Raw genomic sequence first — 21133 nt, forward strand, 5'->3', positions numbered from 1 at the left:
TGATGTTTCCATTTTGCAGTTCTTTTTTCAAACTTAACCCCCTTTGTATGTTCAAGCATGCGTTGATTAGGTGATCTTTTATAAGCACCAGATCTGTGTGAAACATTCCATGTTCAGGTCTCCACATACCAAGATGACAAGATTTTTCCAAGCTACCCTTGCATCATCCATTTGCTCTAATACTGAATCCATGAAGTTTGCTACAAGCTGAAAAACTGGGTTTCGGTATAGATTGCAGATCAACAGAGTCCACGAACTCCATTGTTTCTGAGAGGTATTTTTTATTATGGTGAATTGTGGAAAAGGATTTGGATTTATTGAGGACAATGCCACAAGTCCACTTGATCTCTTAATAGCTGTGATCAGACCGGCAAAAGGGTGCCCGCGATACCTTTCTGTGTCTGGTTAATGGGGATTTCGAAGCCTTCAAAAAGTGGAGCTTCCTGCAGCCACGTTTCCTGTAAACATAAAAAGTCAGTCTTCAAAGTCGATATCACCTTTTCTGAAAAGGTGAGTAAAGCCCATAGTGTTCCAACTTCCAAAGATGGTTCCAATGGTCGGGGCATCCACCTGTGGCTGTAGGCATTATGATCTTGCAGCTAGAGTACCTGCTAACCAGCTCCAATCTTCCTCTGGCTTCGTACAGACCCTCACCAGGTTCCACAGAAACTTCTCCCTTTCCTTCTTTTATGCCCACAGCAAAGTCTACTTCCCCCATTCGAGTTCGATCCTCTGGTCTCCCTATGTGGAGGAACTTTCGAAGACGACTTAAAGTGTCCAAAATGTTTTTGTTTGCTATATACGTCAAGAGGTTTCCGATCATAATCTTGGACTTGCTGGTTTATTTGGGGTAAGACACCATCCAATTCTTTCACAAAAAAACCCAGACGGAATGAAATTATGTCCTTCGTGGTTCAAGAGGTCCTTTACTTTACGAGATGAAAAGTAGAGGTTTACTATGTCATGTCGCTGTTCATTAGGAAACCCTATGAGATGCAAGTCCTTGGATTTAATTGGTCTGAGTACTGGGATACTATGCAAAAGCCTTATTACGTTTGCCCTATTCATAATGAGGTGGTCATCAATCCTTCGTACCCTCTCCAAAGACATTCTGTATGTTTCATTGTACTTATTTTCAGATTATTTCTTCGTTGTTCCAACTCTGGAAAAGCTGGCCCTCTACCCAATATGGTGTCTGCTTTTGCTGTGGGTCAACAGATCATTTCTCCATTGTTCCAAGGTCTTATATTCATAGGTTAAGTGACGTTCACCCTCTATAAACTTATTTCTCATAACAAAATTTTCCAACAGCAGAGTTCTTTTGGACTCTGGTATTCCATCCAGTTGTCAAAGGAGCCGAAGCCATTTGGATCTTTTTGTCACCAACAGCCTTCGTGGGTTTTGCCTCCATACTCTCTTCATCAACTAGGAGATAGTTTACTGGTCGGGAACCCTGCTGGACTTCAGGGTCTTGACTCCTCACAGAGTTCCTACCCTTACAAGCCCATCCCAGTCTCCTTCGTTTCAGTATGTGGAAAGATTTAACAACATATTCTCCACTTCTTGTTCTGTATCCATGTCGGCTTCCACCAGGACTATTTCTTCTGATTCTCCAGAGTCTATCTCAAATAGATCTTCTGTACATGCAGTAGTCCTTGTTTTGTTAACCTATTCAAATACCACTGCCTTACCAGGTTTAGATATATTTTGTGGTAGATTGAGATTTTTGTTTCTTACTTGAGGCCCCACTACCGGGACAGTGGGTGTTTTTGATTTGGTCGATATTATCTGTGTCGGTGGTCTTACGTCATTCTTTTTTTGTGTCGTTAATTTATTTTTTAAGGGTTTTCTTTTTGTTTGGGGTGATTTTTTTTATCGTCAAGTGGTCCCGTTTCACCCCCACGTGACTTGTTAAAGATTTGATATTTTAGGGGGTATTGTGGGAGGCTCCGACTCTCACTCGACGGTATCGAGACTAGTTTCTGTGTTTTTTCAATGATGGATATAAGTTGAGGTTCAGTTTTCTCGGTTGTTATGTCACTTACATTCTGATCCAGCGAGTCTACCCCACACACAGAGGTACATACCTCAGATTCAAACACGATATTAGACTCTAGGTCCTTGCCGTCAAAGTCAACAACTATTAAACTTCGCCTATGATGCAGAGTTATTATCTCAGCAAACCCAGTGCTCTTTGAATTTTAAACAATCTTCATGTGCAGGCCCCTCTGTGGACTGGCCAACTATTTGTGAATTTATGCTTAATCTAGCTGATCTTTTTTTCCTTTTCCATTATAATAGGATCAAGTATGCTTTTAAGAATTTTGGTTATTTGATCTGTATTCTTGTCCAAGTTAAACTGGAGAGGCGTAATGAACCCCTCCACATACACCAGTTTAGAATGAAGCATTGCTATAGTAGTCTGATCTTTTAACTGGTTATTTTGGGTCTCTATCAATTTCATAAAAAGGTGCCATAGTTATTGCATATGCCACGATCATCCCGGCGTCAATGGATGTTTTTGCTTCCCTCTGTTCCTCCACTTGAGTTGCCGCCATATCCATCAGAAGGTCTTCATCTGCTGGTGGGGAATCCAAACGTTGACGTTTGTTAATAGTTGGCTTTCGATGGGGTGACATTTTATATTTTTCCTAGAAAACGGAGCGAAGCAGTGCATCATGCATTTATCTAGTTAGCCCAGGATTGCAAATCATTTTCAATCCTGGCTCTAGACGGCCGTAGAGCTGATGGCGGCGAATCCTGCTGTTTCCCATAGAGAGTCATCCTGGATGTCAGCCCCTCTCTTACCCTGATGTAAGGAAGGGCGTTTGAAATTAGCCCCTCCCCCCGTTGGATCCCAATGGGGAGCCGTGAGCCACCTCACTTGAAGATTGTTTTGGTTTAGGTAACAAGGCATTTGTCTGGTAAAAGGTCACACAGGGATTATGACTCGTCAAGGGTGCACTTGTGTTGTTCTGCGTGTCACTTTTCCGGGTGTAAAAAAACAGTTCCCTGCAGAGAAGAAGGTGTTATTCCACTCTGTTTCCATCGAGTCACTGCCTACCCCCTCCCCAGACTGGAGGTCTATGTTGGTCATTTGAGGCACTTCACTAGGTCGTACGTCCGGGTCCCCGTTCATAGCGGCTACCTTGCCAAACACCGGACTTGGTTCCGTGGGAGACCGATTTGCAGAATTTGTTACACCCCCACCCGCTATGTCGTCCAATTTGGACCGGTCCGTATTTGTATGTGTAGCATTACTGTCCAGAATATTAAGGGATGTTTTATCCCGATCTTCGTCGATAGGAACTATCCAAGTTTCCTGAAAAATGTTATTGTATGAAGTGGTTTGCAAACCGATTTGGAAGCTGTGTTAGAGGGCACCCACCGCTACTGATTGGCGGTATGTATACTAAGCCAGTGCCTTTGTTCGGGCTTATAGATCTACCCTCTAAAGCGTGTAAACTTACATCCTCCACAATCAAGTCGTTAATCACGTGGTTTGTGATGGAGGTAATTTGTCCCAAACTACCGTAGTGCCGCGGATAAAAGGGTGTTTGCCCAAAAGTCTCTGCAGCAGAAATTCCCTCTGTGGGTCCCGGCGACTTGTCTCCTTAATCGCTGCAGATGAACCAACCTCAAATGAAAGAGTCACAAGCCTTATACGTTCTTGAAGCTAGGCAAAAAGAATGTTACCTGGTCTTCTGTGTCCTTCCGTAGACTGCACTTTCGCCGAACTTTGTGGCCGCTTCGCAGATCTCGCGAGGTTTTGAAGGTTGGGACCAACAGGGGGGTGGAGCCAGTCACGCTCAACACTGCGTCCCCTTAAAGCAGAAGGTACAATTTTTCCCACTGCTGCCATGTGCCTTCTGCAAACTGATGCCAATAGTTGGAGCATAAACTCTTTGAACAAAAGCAGGTAAACAGGAATCCCCAGTCAATTCACGTAGGCGGACTGCCGTAGACAGCACTTGCGCCGCACTTCGCCAGTTCATTTACACCTAGATGTATCAGGGTGTCACAGAAATATGCCCAGTGACATGCCTCTTATACCGGAGATACGTTCCTATACTTACTCAGTGACTTCACTTGAGTAAAACAAGGAATTAAAAAATACCTGCCGGGGTACCCCTCGATCAGTGCTCCAACAGAATCCTATTACCTTCACTTCCTTGCCTGACCCGCCTGACTCCCCCCATTCACATGCCCATTACGGCGCTGTGACTAACTTCTGCTTGTATTCTTTACGTTGCATGGCTGGAAAAGTCACGTGATTTTAATCACAAGTACGGGTTGCTTTAACACCTGTGAAACTCCCGCGCTACCATTGCAGTTACTAACGGAGCTTGACAGCTACACGCATTAATGGGACATCTTGTAACTTTTCCAGCAAGTAAGTCAAGATAAGCTTGAATTGTTTATCGTTGTCATTTCACGACGACTCTGCCCAATGCCTGTTTACACAGGACACCGTCACTAGACTCCAATACATACCTGCTCGTCTGCCTATGCAAGAAGTGGAATTGCTCAATTGGCTATGTGCATATGTTTACAAACGCACTCCCCCTGACTTTGGGTATTTACCCTTCTGTCTCACGAATCTTGGTTTCTATGAGGTGACGTGTGTTAATATGCAGTTTGTACTCAACTAAGTGGGTATTCATTATACTGCATGCCTTTATCAGACATCTGGCACACACGTCTATGAGCAAAAGAGACCACGCACGTAAAACAAGAGCGCCCTGTCTTACATTGCTCTCTGGCCCTTTTGTCTTTCTAGTGCCTTACTAGATGGTGAACATAGACCACACCAGACAATATTCCTATAGGAGATAGCTGCCGTGTGAAACTATATCTTTTTGACCTCCACAAGAACTACCTAAGAGGTCAGTGCCCCAATATACGTTCATATATATTGACACTAAGCTGCAAACTTTTGAATGATCTACAACCCTTCTGTTGAGGTTTCATGTGTGCTTTTTAATAAAGTTACTGTACATTGTAGGAATGCATTTAATTAAGTGCATTTTCTCTAGCCAATTTGTTTAGGGCCTTTTTTGCTTACAGGTCTCTTGCTTGAGGCTTCCCCAGTCTTTGGCATTGGCAGTGTGGTAATGTATATTCCACACAACACTTTCTCAGGTTATTTAATTCTCCATAGTACCAGAGGTTTGTGAAAACTAAGAAAGTGGTTACATCTACATTAATACCACTGAAACCGGTAGACAGTGGTTGAGACATATGAGGACAATGTTTGCCCACCTTTAATTTGAGCAACTTACAACTCTTCACACTCCCTGTTAAGAAACAGTATTTGAGAACAAAGAGTGAGGGGTGGTTTGTCTTCTTGTACATCCCAATAGGTGTAGCTATTTATAAGCAACATCCTTTCATATTGGGTTTCTTCTTTTAACCCTAAGTAACCCTAGGTTCACTCAGTAAATCTAAGGGATATTAAACTGCTATGTAACCATAATAGATTTCTGAATTGATGCCATAGGTGTTCTTTTTTTAAGCCTTTTTTCTCATGTGTTCATATACATGAGACAGTGGCCTAGGATGGACCAGGTTGAGTACTCGTTCTGAGCTTGGACCATCTGAAAAAGCAATGGACAATTTAATGTTATGAAGATCTCTTTCTTTCCTTTTGCTGTCTCCTTTTAGATAAGCGGCACATCAGCCCTTCCTAGTCACAAAGTAGGCAGTCTCAGTAAGAAAATCGCTCTATGCTTGTGTCTTTCTGCTAACCTATACCCCCGAAAGCCACTGTATGACTGAGAAACTTTGTTGCAGATAAAGTAAACTCAGATGTGCGTTGCCTATTTTTTTGTGTTAAACCACTGTTAGGACAAAACCCTATTCATTCAAAGTCTGTGCCCTTCAGTTTGTTTGTGTTCTCTCTGCACTTACCCGTGTCTCAACCAACCGGGTGCACTTGATCCTCACCCTCCTTGTGACACCTTGCACTTGCTCGATCCGTACGCACTGCGCCGAAGATCGTAGGTCTGTTCTCCCTTGTCTTCACTCCTTAATTGCACTGTCTAATTCTGCAGAATCTTTGTCAGGCCTATTTGCTGTCCCCCAATCTTATGTGCTTTTTACGCACTTACTCTGCCTGTGCAGACTCATCGTCTCAGAATGTCAAGGTCTCTGAGCAACTGTTTATTTTTCTCCCATGCTCCCACCCTCCTTGAGCGCTTTGAAACACACGTCTGTATATAGGGGCTATATAAATAAACAATACCATACCAATACCAGAGATGCCGTTGCAGTAATCCAATGCCGCCATAATGGAGGCAGTGACTACATTTGTGCAGACCTGTACTGGCACAAACAGCAACACTTCTCAAAAGTTTCAGAAAACTCAAACTACAGACTGCAGTAATCTGCCCCTCGCTAGAATCAGAGGGGAGAAGCTAAAGCCCCAAGCTCTTAACCAAGGGGCTGGGAGCAGGACAGGGTTCCAGCGATTCCAGACAAAAATCAGAATGCCAAAAAGAGTGAGCGTTTGGTGGACCAGCAATCATAATCTCCGTTTTGTCGCCATTCACTTCAAACAATTTTCAGACATCTAGCATCCAAGGTCGGACAAATAGGATTTCAGTTTGGAACAAGGGCGGGATACCGGAGCATTCAGTCTAAACACTAGTTGAGTGTCATCAGCGTATGTATAAAAACGCACGGCGTACAACCCAGATCAGATACGCAAGAGTACACATATACATATAGACAAAGTGAAGGGGATAGTGCTGATCCTTGCGTAACACCAGATGATATTGGCATAGAGGGGGAAATAAAACTTGAAAGGGACACAGTCTACGTATGGTCCCTCAGGAACTACGCAAACCATGCCAAGAATGAGCTGGTCATACCCGCTTGCTCCAGGCGCTGTAAAAGAATTTTGTGGTCGATGGTTTCAAACGCTGCTGAGAGGTCAAGGAGAAGGAGAACTCCCACCTCCACGCTGTCCTGGAACGGGGCCAGATCATCCACGATTAAGATCATCACTGATTCTGTCCCCATGAGTGGCCTAACACCCTTACAAAGTGCTGCGGTGAAAAGTGCAATCGTAGCGGGCGGAAGGGACCGAAGCAGATGCAATGGGTTAAATGTACACAATGCTGCCAAGACACTTTCATCCGAAGCACGTTCAACTGCGGCTAGGGAGGATTTCAGGGGCGGGATCCACTATTCCCAGTCCAGCTGCCATCATCAACGTCCAAATCGTCTCAATCTTATCTGTGAAAAACAGGCTGATCCCATTACAGGTAGCTTGCAAGTGGGTGGGATCAGAGCGAACGGAACAGGGAGCAGAAGAACAAATTCCCCTGGTAACGTTCTTTGGACGGGATGCTCCTCCCACATATTCCTCATCTTAGAAAAATCCAAGGCTACTTGCAGCTTGTTTTGGAAATTTCTTTTCATAGGGTCGAGTGTCTTGCAGCATCGAGTCATGGTCTTCGACGGCCTCCATAGCGTCCCGAGGCATGACGTTGATGCTGGTATATTAAGCATGCGCAGTGACCGTTCCCTCAGTTCTAGCTCCCCCCCCCCTTTAAATTGCATGCTCTGCCATTGGAGAAGACATTCTTTACGTTGTGACAAAAGAAGGTGTAAGACACAGACATTCGAGGCAAGCAAGAGGGGATGGATGGGAGGGCGATGAGGAATACATAGGAGGAACATCCAGTCGAAAGAACGTCATCACAGGTAAGTAACTTTCTTTGAATGGATTGTGTCCTTCCACGTAGTCCTCATCTTTGATAGATTCCCAAAGCAGTTTGTCTTAGGAGGTGGGTGCTAGGAATTTCTACTTGGTGATGCTATGGAGAACAGCCTTGCCAAATTTGTCCTCATCTCCAAAGAGTCTATACAGTAAAATGTACTGAAAGTTTGACAGGGTGACCAGGTTGCCACACTGCAGATGGCCTGCACTGGCACTCCTTACTAGAGCCGATGAAGCAGCCACCCCTCTAAAGGAATGAGCCCTCAAACCTTCGGATAAGTCTTTGCCTGCCAGAGAGTAGCATCTGTTATACACATGGCAATCCATCTGGAAATAATTTATATTGTGACCGCTAAACCTAATCTTTGTACAGCATCCAACGAAAAGCTGATCATCCTGGCAAACATTTGCTGCCTGTGTAATATAGTAACTTAATACCCTTTTAGCGTCCAGACGATGGGAGTCTCTACTCCTCTTTTGATGGGTGAGAAAGAGTATAAAAGGTTGGTAATATACGTTGCAAAAGGTCAAACTCTGACACAACTTTCGGAAGAAAGAATGATTGAACTCTTAAAAACGACCTTGTCCTTGATAAAGGACATGAAAGGAGGCTTTGAAGAGACAGTGCTTGTAGCTCATTTACCCTGCGCACAGACGTGATAGCTACTAAAAAGGCAGTCTTTATTGTAAGCATTCTCAATGGACACGAATGGAGGGGCTCAAAAGGAGCTCCCGTAAGGCATAACAAAACTAGGTTTAAATGCCGTGTTGGCATGATAGATGGAGTAGGCGGGAACACATTTGTTAGACCTTTAAGGAATTGTATTACAATCTGCACTTTAAAGTACAATCCCTCATCTGGAGATCTCTTAAAGATTGACAGATCCGCCATGTAGCCCTTCACTGTGGCCACTTGAAACCCAGAGTGGGTCAAGTGGAGAAAGAAAGATATAAGTGGGAAGTTTACATGTAAAAGGATCTCGTTTCTTAGCCGCGCACCAGCTGCAAAAGCAATTCCAACGGCAGCAGTATAGGAATTTAGTTGCTGACCTTCTGGCCGAAAGCAACTCCTCCAAGTCTTCCAGGAGGACCCAATGCTTATATCTCACCCTTTCAGACAGCAGGTGTGAAGATTGAGAGTCCTGATTTCCGGGTGAAGATTGCGACCTCCCTCTTGCGAGAGGAGGTCCTCTCATTGGGGAAGACAAACTGGAGGGCAGATGGCCATCTCTAGAAGGTCCGGGTACCACGTTCTCCTGGCCCAGTCCAGAGCAATCGGGATCACAGATTTCAACAACTTTCTCCACCTCCTAATTACTTGAGGAATGACGGAGACTGCAGGGGACGCGTACAGCAGTGGAAACTCCTACAGTCTATTACAAACTCGTACCCTACAGCTCCTCTTTGGGGAACTTTCCTGGAGCAGAACAGCTCGCACTTCGTGTTGATACTTGTCACATACAGATCAATTTGAGGGGTTCCCCCCCCAAAAGGGCAAAGATCTCTAGAAGGACTTCCTGAGCTAGCTCCCACTTCTGGAAATGCCTGGTGGGGACATTGGCCTATTGGGGAGTATGTGCTGGCACAGTGTCCCGTGGGCATGCCCATTGGCCCGGTCCTCTAGACACAATGGGTTGTCTTGGAAGTTTGGGCATGGCCATCTGGCCGGCAGGACTATATGCCTTCCGCCAAATATGAGAAGGCGAAATGGTTGTCTTGCTGGGGCTGGTCAAAGGCTATGCACAAGGCAAATCTTGCACAGAAAATCAGTTTTCTATGTAGCTTTTGACCATGTCAATGCAGGCTCACCAAGTGTGGCAAATTAATGTGTGACCACATCCAAACAAACATACAACATGTAGTTAAGTTTAGAATGCGTTCATTCCAGGTAGACAGGGGAACGATCAAGAAAGTGCCCGGATCCATCTTCATGCAGACAGCCTAGAAACTGGGAACAAATGTAGACTTCAGACTCCCGACCAGGGGAAAACTGTTTCTTATGGCACTATAGTAGCTTGGGTTCTCCGTGTGGCTCTTGGAACAACATAAAGCTAAAAACGGGCAAAGTTAAGATATGTACCTCCTTCGCCTTTTGTTGAAACGTGACCCAACAAAGGCTATATTCCCAAGAGTATGATTGACCAAAACAGCAAAGTATAGCAGTCCAAAATACTGTCCCCGCCACAGCCCTCCTATATTGAGCACTAACTTTCCAGGGCATGTACACCTTATGGCAGTTTTAGATTTGCAAAAATGACTTTTCTAGAAAGTGGAGGCCTCCCGACTATGCATTTGTGCCGGTTTCTACATTGTGTGCTCTGGCTGAATGTTTGTTTCGAAGGTGGAATGTGTACAGCGCAGCTCTGCCGCAATTTCAAATGGCTACTGTAGTAGGGCCAGCCAATCCCTGCATTCACCACCTTCATCTCAAACATAACAGTTTGATATGCTATGCAGCCCGCTATTCCTGAAGGAAGTATCCATCAATAAGTGCATGAAAAGGTATGCTGCCAAGGTCATGTTCTTTATCTGATCTTGTTCTTTTGTCGCTTCTAGGCTTCTCTAAAAAGTATATAATTTGTATATTCTCTAGACTTGGACCGTTGTAGTGGGAGCATAATAGCGGAGTCCATATCTTCCCCGAAGTACCATTGAACCTGCCCTTTAGCATTGGTACTCCATCTCAGTACACAGGCCCCAGGGTGCATTGCATCACTGTTTGTGCTCCAACGATTTCGCTGCCAATGTCCAGTGCAGTTAAAAAAAGAAAGACTGACCAAGAGCACCGTCAATCTAAGGACAAGTGAACTGAAGTTATTATTTTTTTTTCCATCGAGTCCAACCCGAATGTGTACTCGTGTCATTTGTCTAGAGCGCATAGCAGACCCCAAGGAATATAATATCTGGTGCCATTGTGAAACGAAACATTCACAATATAAGGATTTGCTGAGGGAAGCGAGAATTAAGAAAGCTGGGGAACAAAAAACACAGCTAACTAAGTAACAGGGAGTTTTTTCCCAGAAAAGAAAAAAAAAAGAATCTGAATGTGCCACTTTTGCGAGTTATAAGGTTGCACAGCTTATTGCAAGGTCAGCACGTCCTTTCACAGATGGGGATTTTAATAAAAGACTGCCTGATGGAGATTTGCGAGGCAGTGTGTAAAGAAAAAAAAAAGATGCCTTTACAAATGTTCCCCTTTCACGGACGAGTATGCAGCAGCGTATCGTAGACATGGCTGACAATTGTTACAGCCGACTGAAAATGTCATCTAAGGCTGTCAAGTTCTTTTCAGGTGCCCTTGATGAGAACACAGATTCAAGTGACACAGCCCAACTCTTAATTTTCCTTCGGTGGGTTGGAGGAGGGGGGGGGGGGTCAATAACGAATGCAAAGTATTTCAGGAACTGGCTTCCCTGGTATTTTTGCATGGCAAGACTACTGGTGCTGACATTTTTAATGCCTTTCAAAAAGCCATCGATGATTTAAATTTGCTATGGGATACTCTGGTAGGCATGACGACTGAGTGGGCGTCAGCCATGGTTGGGGAGCAAAATGGTTTTATTGGATGCTTGAAAAGACATTTGGGCAAGAAGGCTGTCCATTAAAAAAAGTATCAATGCATCATACATATTATGTGCAAAACATTTGAAATTCACAGAAGTCATGGACTTTATCGTGAAAACTTAATTTTATCCATGCACGCTCTTTAAATCAGAGATTGTTTCAGGCATTTTTAGAAGAGGTAAAGGTGGATTATGGTGATGTCCTATATCACACTGATGTTCGATGGCTTAGTCGTGGCAATATTCTGAAGCAATTCTTTGCTTTATGGCAGGAAATAAGAGCATTCCTTGATAAAAAGGGAATGGACACTTCTGTCACTACGTTTTTCTTTTTTGGGTCTTTCACCCGGGTTATCACCTCTAGGCATCTCCGAGGGGTACAAGGTCGCGTTCTAGAAGACCCTTAGCATTTCTTTGCAAAATTTCTCCCCCTTAGCTGGAGAGCTGCGTTTTGTGGGGCAGGTGACCACATGCTCGAACACTTTAAATTTCACTCATTCCCGAATCGGAGACAAGTTAAGTTCAAGTTACTGTTATGTTGTTATGTATAACAATTGTCTTATTTTTAAAAGGCATGATTCTAATGTAAATGTCGATACTACCAATTACATAAGATTGTAATTATAAATGCCAATAAACATATTTCAAAATAAATTGTGGGGCAGGTGACCTTTCTGGTGTATTGGAAGATGAAGAGGAAGGTGATCTATAGTGCCTCTTCTTGGTATGTCTCAATCTGGATGAGTGTTGAGAACCACTACGAAATCTCGAGCGGGAATGTTTTCTCTGATGACGAGGAGACGAATGTTTCGACTTGGACAAGGACAATTTCAAAGGGGTAGAAGATTTAACGGTCTTACCTTTTTCCATCTTCGCCCTGCGATCCCTCAAGGCTTTCGCCGTCATAGACAATCCTCACACTCCGAGCATTGGGTGCTCTGGGCCCAGGCGCCACAGACAGATCTTGTGAGGATCGGTTAACGACATCTTTTTTCCACAATCCCTGCATTTTTTTTTTAAACCTGGTGTCGAAGCAGACGAACATGTCGTCGTAGATTTGAAGATTTCTTCATGAAAATCGAAGTTTTGAAAAGATTCATTGAGGAACCAAGCATTGCGTCTCCGAGGCTTACGAAGCGCAGAAAAACAGAATGGAGCAATGGACGCTGCGCAAGACTATTTATACCTATGGTAGCGCCCTCTACTGGGAAACATTTTTCAGAGGCCAGATAGCAGGAAGTGGATTTAAGGATAAGGAATACGTGGGAGGACACAATCCATTCGAAAGGGACACTTTGTCAGATGTGCTAGATTCCTTGGATATAAAAACATGCACCGCATGTTTTGCAAGTAAATTGGGGAACTACATCACAGGAACATTAAGAATGAACCAGTTCGCATCTGCTTGGGTGGACTACAAATAGCTAGCTTGGGGCCATCTCTGCGACAGATGAGCAAATAAGTGGCTAGGTGCTATATCGGTTACAAACCGTGAGCCAGAGTAATATCAGTATCCCTAATAGGTTGAGAATCCGGTCACCTTATAGTTTAACCAATCCAGACCATTTGCCTAAAACATTACCAGGCGGAGGAAAATCTTTTTAAATTATAAATAACTATAGCTTTCAGGAGTTTATACGAAGTACTTAGCTTGTATTAATACATTTCTTTTGTCATGTGGTTTGGCAGTCAGCCACTCTTTATTTGGGCCCATCACCTGGATCAGATGCATTGTCCAGATTGTACTTTTTAGCAGATATTTGGGTTTTCATGGTTTGATATCTGGCTAACAAGATCATGCATAATAACCTTAAAATACAGAAAGGCCGCTTTAATATATACTGTGACGAATCAAGGGAATTCATCCCTTTTCTTTGACACTGGGGAGGTGAGCCCGTTCCGCAAGACCCTCCCTAGGGGTCAGGGCAAGTGAAACCTCACTAGGAGAAACTCCCCTTCAGGGACAAGGACTCACATTCCTCGAATGAACTCCCTAACCCATTCCCCATGATGGCATACATGGGATTATCGGATATGCCTAACAACAACAAAAAAGACTGAGCCAAAGATAAACTTACCATGTACCATGAGTAACACAGAAAAGAAGCTGTATCTTTAAGGCCACCCTTGATACCTCTGCGACAAGGAAATTTAAAGAAGAGGACACGCTGAGATCAGGAAGAGAGAAAATCATACGGTAACCGGGGGCTCTCTGGTTGCAAAACGCAACCCGGAGATGGAGCCAATAAGACTCGCGGGACCCTCGAAATTCGGAGCTGCTCTGGACTAGAGTACCAGACGCTGGGGAGGCAGCAGATCAAAGAGAAACTGAGGGTGTGAGAAGCAGAGAACCGTTGGTGGCATGACCACAAATAGGTTGTGGTGGCCAGGCGGCCCAACCAACTACGCTGACACCAACCTGGGGAGATCCGCAGCAGCACCGGTTGCCAGGCAAAACGACCATCAAACGAAGAGAAAGCGAGAAGTCAGAGGTGACGCGGACAGAGAAACTAAGCAAGAAAGAGAAACAAAGTGAGAAGGAAGGTCCCGAGCGACTGTAGGCCCCAGAGACGATCCCCCTATGAGAAGACGGGGGGACCGTGAGGCCAAAAGGGAATAATTATACGAGTGAAGAAACTCGTCCCAGTGAAATTGTTGAAATTAACTACAACGTTGATTAAGCTGAGCTGTAACAATATAGGAGGAAATGTGCTAGTTAAACTTAAGAAAGACTATTAATCAGTGGATAAAACTACCGTGGAAAGAGGGGAGAACATCCCAAACAGAGGATAGTGGAATCAAGAGCACCTAGAAGTGGATAAACAAATAAAAAAACCTAAATAATACCAAGCTAGGGAGAACATAGTTAAGAATCCAGAGGGGATACCCCCACTAAGAAGTTATCAACCAAGGTTGTACCTGGCCAAACCATGTGGATTTAAGGATCTAACAAACTTATGAAAGAACCCTTGGAACATAATCACACAAGAAAGGGAAGACTTAAAGAACTTATCCAAGAATTGCAAGCCTTGGTACAGAAAGTGGCAAAAGACTATTTGAAAAGATACTAAGTGAGCTAGTCATTCTCCTGCACAAGGTTTGTTTTGACTAGTGATAGGGTCAGATAGGATTCGTTTTTTGCATAGTAGCCTCGTTTTCGATTTCCGGACGACTGATGAGCCCCTTATTTATATAGGTAGGGAACACCCCTTAGCTATAGGGAGAGATCGACTACCTTCTTATTAATGTCTCCAGAGAGTCTGTGTCCTCCTTCGGATCCGCCTCAATATACAGAAATGAATCAGAATCAAGGATATTATTGGTAGTGGAACTTACTATATTGGGTAGTGTAAGGGCGCAGAAGGAGGAGGTGCCTTGGCAATTTCTAGACTCATCAGTCACAAAAGACGAAAAAAAATAATATCTTTCCCTTCTTCTATAGGCGGTTTCCCTGCCTCCACTAAAACACTAAAGGGATACGTCAGAATGTCCTTGTAAACTAAAGACTCCACCGTCCTCTGTCAAAATCTCAAATTCTGTCCCTTACACTTATGCCTAAATTAGAAGGTTGCATCAATGTTCTTGGTCCAGGAGAATGACTCCCTTCTCCTAGACTAGGTGGCATAGTTCTTGTTGCAAGTTCTTAACCAGGGTGAATGACTGTTTCCATGGTTCAAATACTTCACAAACAATGGACTGCCAATCCTATAACACTCTGTATCAGAAACGTCACTGTTTCTTCACTCCATGGGGACTGATTCCCTTCCCCTGGATCATTTGTTGTCAGCACAATACTCTTCTTGCCAGGGGGGAATGACTCCCTTTTCCCCAGGTCTAAGTTTTCTGTGTACAACTCTCTAAGTGGTCAAGAGAATGACTTCTGTCTCTTGACTGTGGCCTTTTCTCCTCAACCTGGGGGCAAGAACTCCCCTCTCCAGGCTTCTCTAGCCTTTTCAACAGATTGAACACTATCAAGAGAATGGCTTCCTTGTCCTGGTATCTCGATTTCAGTCAATTCACATTCCACAGGACCCAGGGGGAATGACCCCCATCCCATGGTGATTCTCGTTTCTCATTTTCCCAACAGTTCATACACCAGTTTGGCGCTTGGCCCAGGATTACCCTGTATGGCCCATTTGTTTTTCTAGCTTTCCAAATATTGCCAAAAGGTAAATGGTTGATCTCTCTTGACTCCTTTTATTGGGAGTCCCAGACCCCTATCTCTCTCTGCCCTTCATTGGACAAGCTAGGTTCACTAACCTGCCAAGTATTGTTATGAAGAATGTGACTTCTGAAGCTTTGTGGGTCCCAGACCCTTCTTGGGTACCTAACAGTCCCATCTTGACCACTAGGATGAGGAAGACAAGTGCTTTATCTAGGGTTCTCCTTTCAGGATGGTGGTCTTAATATTACCCCTAGTATCTTTCCTTAAGTGTGGGCTTCTCTTCGTGCCGCTGTACTGAGGACTCTTGCTGCTGATGTCCTTTCTAGTTTGCCATGTCCCTGTGGGTTTCCCAGCACCCTGCCCGGTATCCCTTGTACCTTATGTACTTGCTCTGGCAGGCTGTGGCATGTCTCAGTTACGCTTTGGCTTCCCACGACTTCTGTGGTCTTCCCTCTGCTCTGTGGCAGCTTCTCAGTCTCTGGTCCCTCACAGCACTCGGGTCCTAGCCTGACCGCGCTGTCCGCCTCCTTTCCAGTACTTGTCTACTGCTTTGCAAGCTCTCAAGTAGATTGTTTAGCGTGGGACCGTTCAGGAGCATCTCCGTCCTCGTGCAGGCATAGTAGTCTGCAGCCTCTTCTCACGCTGCGCCACTTCGGTGCTCCGAGGGATGGCTTGACACCCCATTTGACAAAATGGTAGGTCCTTCTTCCATCTTTATTGCCAGTGGACAAAGAAAACTAGAATATTCATTCAAGTTCTCCCCATTACTCTTTGTTGCCCCACACATACTCTTTCAATACTTGTTAAGTAGGTCTCCCCGAGGTAGTCCCTGTTCTTACTCGTCTCAGTACTTAAGCTGTTAGACTTACAAACATACATGGAAGTATTGGAAAGGCAGTTGGTCTTTATGGGCCAGGGATGTGCGTAGGGTGTGGCTGGAGTGTTGGCATTCCGCGTTCTCCCGCAATGTTTTCTCCCGTCGCCAGTGAGGAAGTCTCTTCCCATGAGATCCTCCCGCTCAGTACATCCCCCAGGAGGACTATCGGGTAGCGGTCTAACCTCCCTGGACTCATGGAAAGGGGCTCCCCCTCCGGGAGAAGTGGCGCCATCTTGGGATTCGTCACAGCAGGCTGATAGCACTGCAACAGCATATGTAATCGTTACCTTTTTTCTTCCATTACAACAATCACAAAATCATTCTTTGACCTTTTCTGGCAAATAATAAAGTTGATTCAAGATATAACATGGTGACCTCAAGGTAAGAAGGGGATACCAAATGATGCCTGCATGCCATTAAAATCCGGTACATGCCCCAAGCTATACCTCTAATGCCTTTGGGTATCATTTATCCCTTTCCATACAAAGCCAACAAACTCACCATACCAAACACATCGGTTCTCTGCTCTCAAAAATGCCATCAAGTAGAAGATCTTGGTTTTGTTATCTTTACAGCCAGAGGAAATGTTGAATCTTCATGTAAATCAAATATACCTAGGTTGAGTAATATAGTTTCCCAATGTTTTTTGGATAATCTGATCCCCTTCCAAAACAAATCTCCCACCCCAGTTGTCGCCAAATGGGAGGAAAGAACATCTGAGATTTTAATTGAATCAGTGGGGATTTACATATAGTTCTCATTTGGGAAACGTAATAAAAAAATAAATAAACCCCCCAAAAAACACCCCAAAGTAGCTTTGGGCTCGACTTTTTATTTTAATTTTTTAAAGAAAAACAGGCTTGCCTGTTTTTACAGCTAGACCCCCGCCATGATAGTTGCCGGACACAGAATGCTTAGTGAACCGGTTTACAATCTTCATTTCTTCCAGTCACAATGTTGTTTAATCTATATTGTCAGCAGTATAAATTGACAATCAGGAAGTTCCCAGGCTCCTTGTAACCAGTCCAAGCCGCTTCCACATTAATATCCTTTAGCAATTGCAACAGATGGAAAGACCACAGCGGTAAACTGATGACCTTGGGGGGCCAAGGCAAGCCACCAGCTAAGAGATGTAACTCCTGGAGGACCTCTAGGGAGAATACGCCAGATCTCCCTTCAGTGAAATCCCAGGAGCCTCATCCCGGGCTATGCAGTCACCTATGAGTGAAAAGGTGACTAGTATTTCACACGAGAAAATCTCTTGTGAGTGAGGAAAGGGTACAGTGCTACTTTTACACGAGGGAAATAATCAGAGGGAAGACATCCTGGAACAATCTGTAACAGGAAATGTTTGCTGTAATAACCATAATGCAGGAGATATGCAGAAATTTCCATGCCCCGTTTGCAATTACACATATAGAACGGGACTGTAACAAGGAGTGCTTCTGGTGTGCAAGCCACCCTATGGATAGTGGAACAGAATCCAATAAACATGTACCAACAAGTAACAGAACACAGACCAAGAATACTTGTTAACACTGAGCTAACTAATTTATGCACAAACATCCAACGCCCCTGATGCGAGTGCCCGATTTCAGCATGCTGCACAGACTATTTGAGCCCATGTGCCGCTATGACCAAGCCATTGGCAGAATTAGGTCATCACATAAACCACCACACGAGAACTTAAGTGAAAACATGAGGCATTCACAAGAGATGGTGAAACCATTGGAATAGTGCCAAAGCCAAACTCCAAAAAATAGGCAGAAGCCTACAGACCGTGGACAATAGGATAGCGTTTGAGTGTTGGTGTCATACTGAGTGAAAGAAGCAAGATATGTATAAGGAGGGACACAAGATCGCCAAACACGATAGGCCACACTGTAAGACAACCGAGAAAGAAAAAGTTGCCCCAACATAGCAACTACTGCTCGCCAAAACCATAGTCCGCTTTCCTCTGTAATATGTGATTTTATCAAGCGATGCCCCTAAAAAGCGGTCTTCCAACAATCAACTAGACTCTCAGAAGTAGCAAAGGGCTTATGGCTAAGAGCTGCAAGAACATTATCCCACTGGGGATGAACTGGTTTTGTGAGAGGGTGGGTGGGGATGCCAACCCCTCTAAGTGGAGCTTTACTGAGGGATTGGAGAGGAAGAGAGGCTCTTCATAGTTCCTGAAAACATCCAGCCCCACTAGGTAAGTGTGACCAGATTAAGTTCAGTGCAATGGGCTTCTTGGTGTTTGGGGGTAATAAAAAAATGTAGACGCATGGTTTGCCGCAAAAAGGAAGTGCAAGTTCAGTAGAGTCTCCATGACTAGGAGAATTAAAGAATCCAAAAGGGCTTTAATGAGAAAGTCCACCCAAAACAAATGGATCACATTAATCTGGCCGTGCCTTGATGCTTAGCATCACACCTGCATAAACCAAGAAAGAAATGTTGAGACCATCACACACCCTGTGCGCCATCACTCTGTACAACAGAACCTGTTTGCGTCTGTCTGGTGAACTTGTACTTTAAGTTTGACCTTTAAAAGATCATGAGATGACACTAAACCTGCATAACCATAAAAAGAACCAGTAGGAGCAGGATATTGCAATTTGCTCAGTGCATTCTTCCCACAGTACATCACTACATTCAGATTTCCCCATTGTCTGCAGGAGGGTAGGAATCAGGATGCCATGCGTCAGTCCAGTTCGGCGTACCCATTAAGTTAAAAAGTTGAATGAGAAAGATCTCTTACAGTAGAAAAGTCTACAGAAGAAAAGGACCAGATGAAGAAAGGAAAGGACCAGCAGGGGATAGGAAAGGACCAGCGGGGGAAAGGAAAGGACCAGCAGCTAAAGTAGCACCAATCGCATGTGATTCTGAGGTCGCTCCCACCACCATCCGCCGCCCTACATTTACCGACTGCCACCTCCAAAGCTGCAGCAGTCATGTAAATCAGCCCCAAATAGCTTAGTCTTCCGAGTACCTGCAGCTCCACAGAGCAACTTGCATGCACTTGTCTGGCTCCTCCCTTTCCTCAGTTGCGTGAGATTACGAACTGCACCTGTACAGTTCAGACTCTCCATCCTGTCATTGCAACATTCACCTCAGCGTGGTGATATTAAACCTTGTAATGAGGTATCATCCCGTCATTGCAACATCCACCTCCACTTTGATTCAGGAACCGTTTTTACCTCCACCTTACTTTGTGTATTCAGTGGTGATATTCAACCTTGTAATGAGATATCAACCATACCCAGAATTACTCGTGCACCCATAATCGAACGGACAGTAGAACATGCTTTTTTATCATCAATGTCTAACTCATAATGACCTACCTCAAAACCAAATAGGATTGGCATTTGATATCATTCATTCGGTCTCAGAGAAAGAACTAGGCCAAACCAGTTCCTAATCCTGCATTATATCACCCATTCATTTAATTCAATTCACATGATTAAATCTCTCAAACATTGTTGCTTTAACTCCAACATTCGCAATTATTTTCTGCTTTATCCTTGGTCAATCCAGGAATGGAATTTTTTTTATCATGGTCTCATTTGCGCTCCAAGAGCCAATGCTATAATTTCAGCAAGCACCGTTTTTATAAAATCATACTGGCACCTCTGGGTCAGAGCATCATCTGTATACAACATTGGCCTTCTGTCCCCGTGGAATTTCAAATGGAACAATTGGTTGGCATCTTCAGTCGGCAAAGCTGAAAACAAAATTACAGATCGAGTCTAGTTGGGGAATCTGCTGGAAACAGTATCCATCAGAAATCCAAAGCGTTTAAGTTCTGTTTGCTCGGTGGCTCACCCTCAAGTTACCCAGGGTATGTCAGACATTCATTCAGGCATCCAGTCAACAAGTGCCCACATCATAAATACGAAAACCAGCACATGTGTACATCAGGTAAACAGATGGCAGCTGTGGTATCAGGATTACATAAATTACAAATGCAATAATGTTGCTTCAAAGAGATTCAAAATATTGATAACCACAATGAAAAGAGAGCACTAGGTTACAAAGCACAGGGACAGCAGTCAGCTGCGATGCTCAATAGAATTTCTCATGAGATCTCCAAATTCTACTATTGTAGGAGTGCTTACCTAATAGGTCATCTGTTACTTTTGCATCAGATTTCTCTAAAGACTCCAAAACCAGCATGGAGAGATCTGCAGCACTGTTTTGCTAAAAGATAAACAATAAAAAAGTAAAACAAAAAGTACAAATAAGCATGTTGTCACAAAGTAAATAATATCGCTATATTAAGAAAATGAAAAATCACAACTGCTACATTTAAACTCTCTCGAAATTTTGACTTGGAGAATTTATTAGATTCGGGGCTGTGGCGGTGTCACATTTACATGCTGACGATAAAATCTTCTGGAAGGAAATCCTGGTAAAGATTATAAACAGCAAAAGGCATCGCGCTCAGACATCAACTAGTGATACCTTTGGGTAGTAAGGTTGGAGAGGATCACCAACCAGTGTAAGAAAACACTGGTTCCATGTGAGAGTAACGAATCAAACAATAACTAAAATGTTATTAATTAATTACAGATAACGAAAGAATATCAAGTTTCTTTTGGTTTTTCAATTAAGGGGGGTTCCCCCCCGCCCCAAACCCCTTATTTCACTTGCTTTATTACACGACTACAAACCTCCCCCTCCCGCCCCCCATGTTTTAATCCCTTACCTCACACCCCCCATGGAACAAGTTACTTACCTGTAACCGTTCTCCAGCATGGGTCTGACATGGATTCACATGCTCATCAATATTACCCGTCAGGCTGGGAATCCTCGGTAAA

At 44.0% G+C, this 21133-nt stretch overlaps 1 protein-coding gene across 1 annotated transcript in view; it reads right to left on the minus strand.

Annotated features, from left to right (window-relative positions):
* GET4 (guided entry of tail-anchored proteins factor 4) overlaps window positions 1-21133 on the minus strand; it is a 621709-nt gene that overhangs the window by 441815 nt on the left and 158761 nt on the right. The window contains exon 3 of the mRNA XM_069647221.1: window positions 20432-20513. Coding sequence (XP_069503322.1) covers window positions 20432-20513 — 82 coding nt within the window. The remainder of the gene's footprint in view (window positions 1-20431; window positions 20514-21133) is intronic.

Source organism: Ambystoma mexicanum, chromosome 2q (assembly GCF_040938575.1).
Source record: "Ambystoma mexicanum isolate Mex_15411 chromosome 2q, UKY_AmexF1_1, whole genome shotgun sequence".
Taxonomy (NCBI): domain Eukaryota; kingdom Metazoa; phylum Chordata; class Amphibia; order Caudata; family Ambystomatidae; genus Ambystoma; species Ambystoma mexicanum.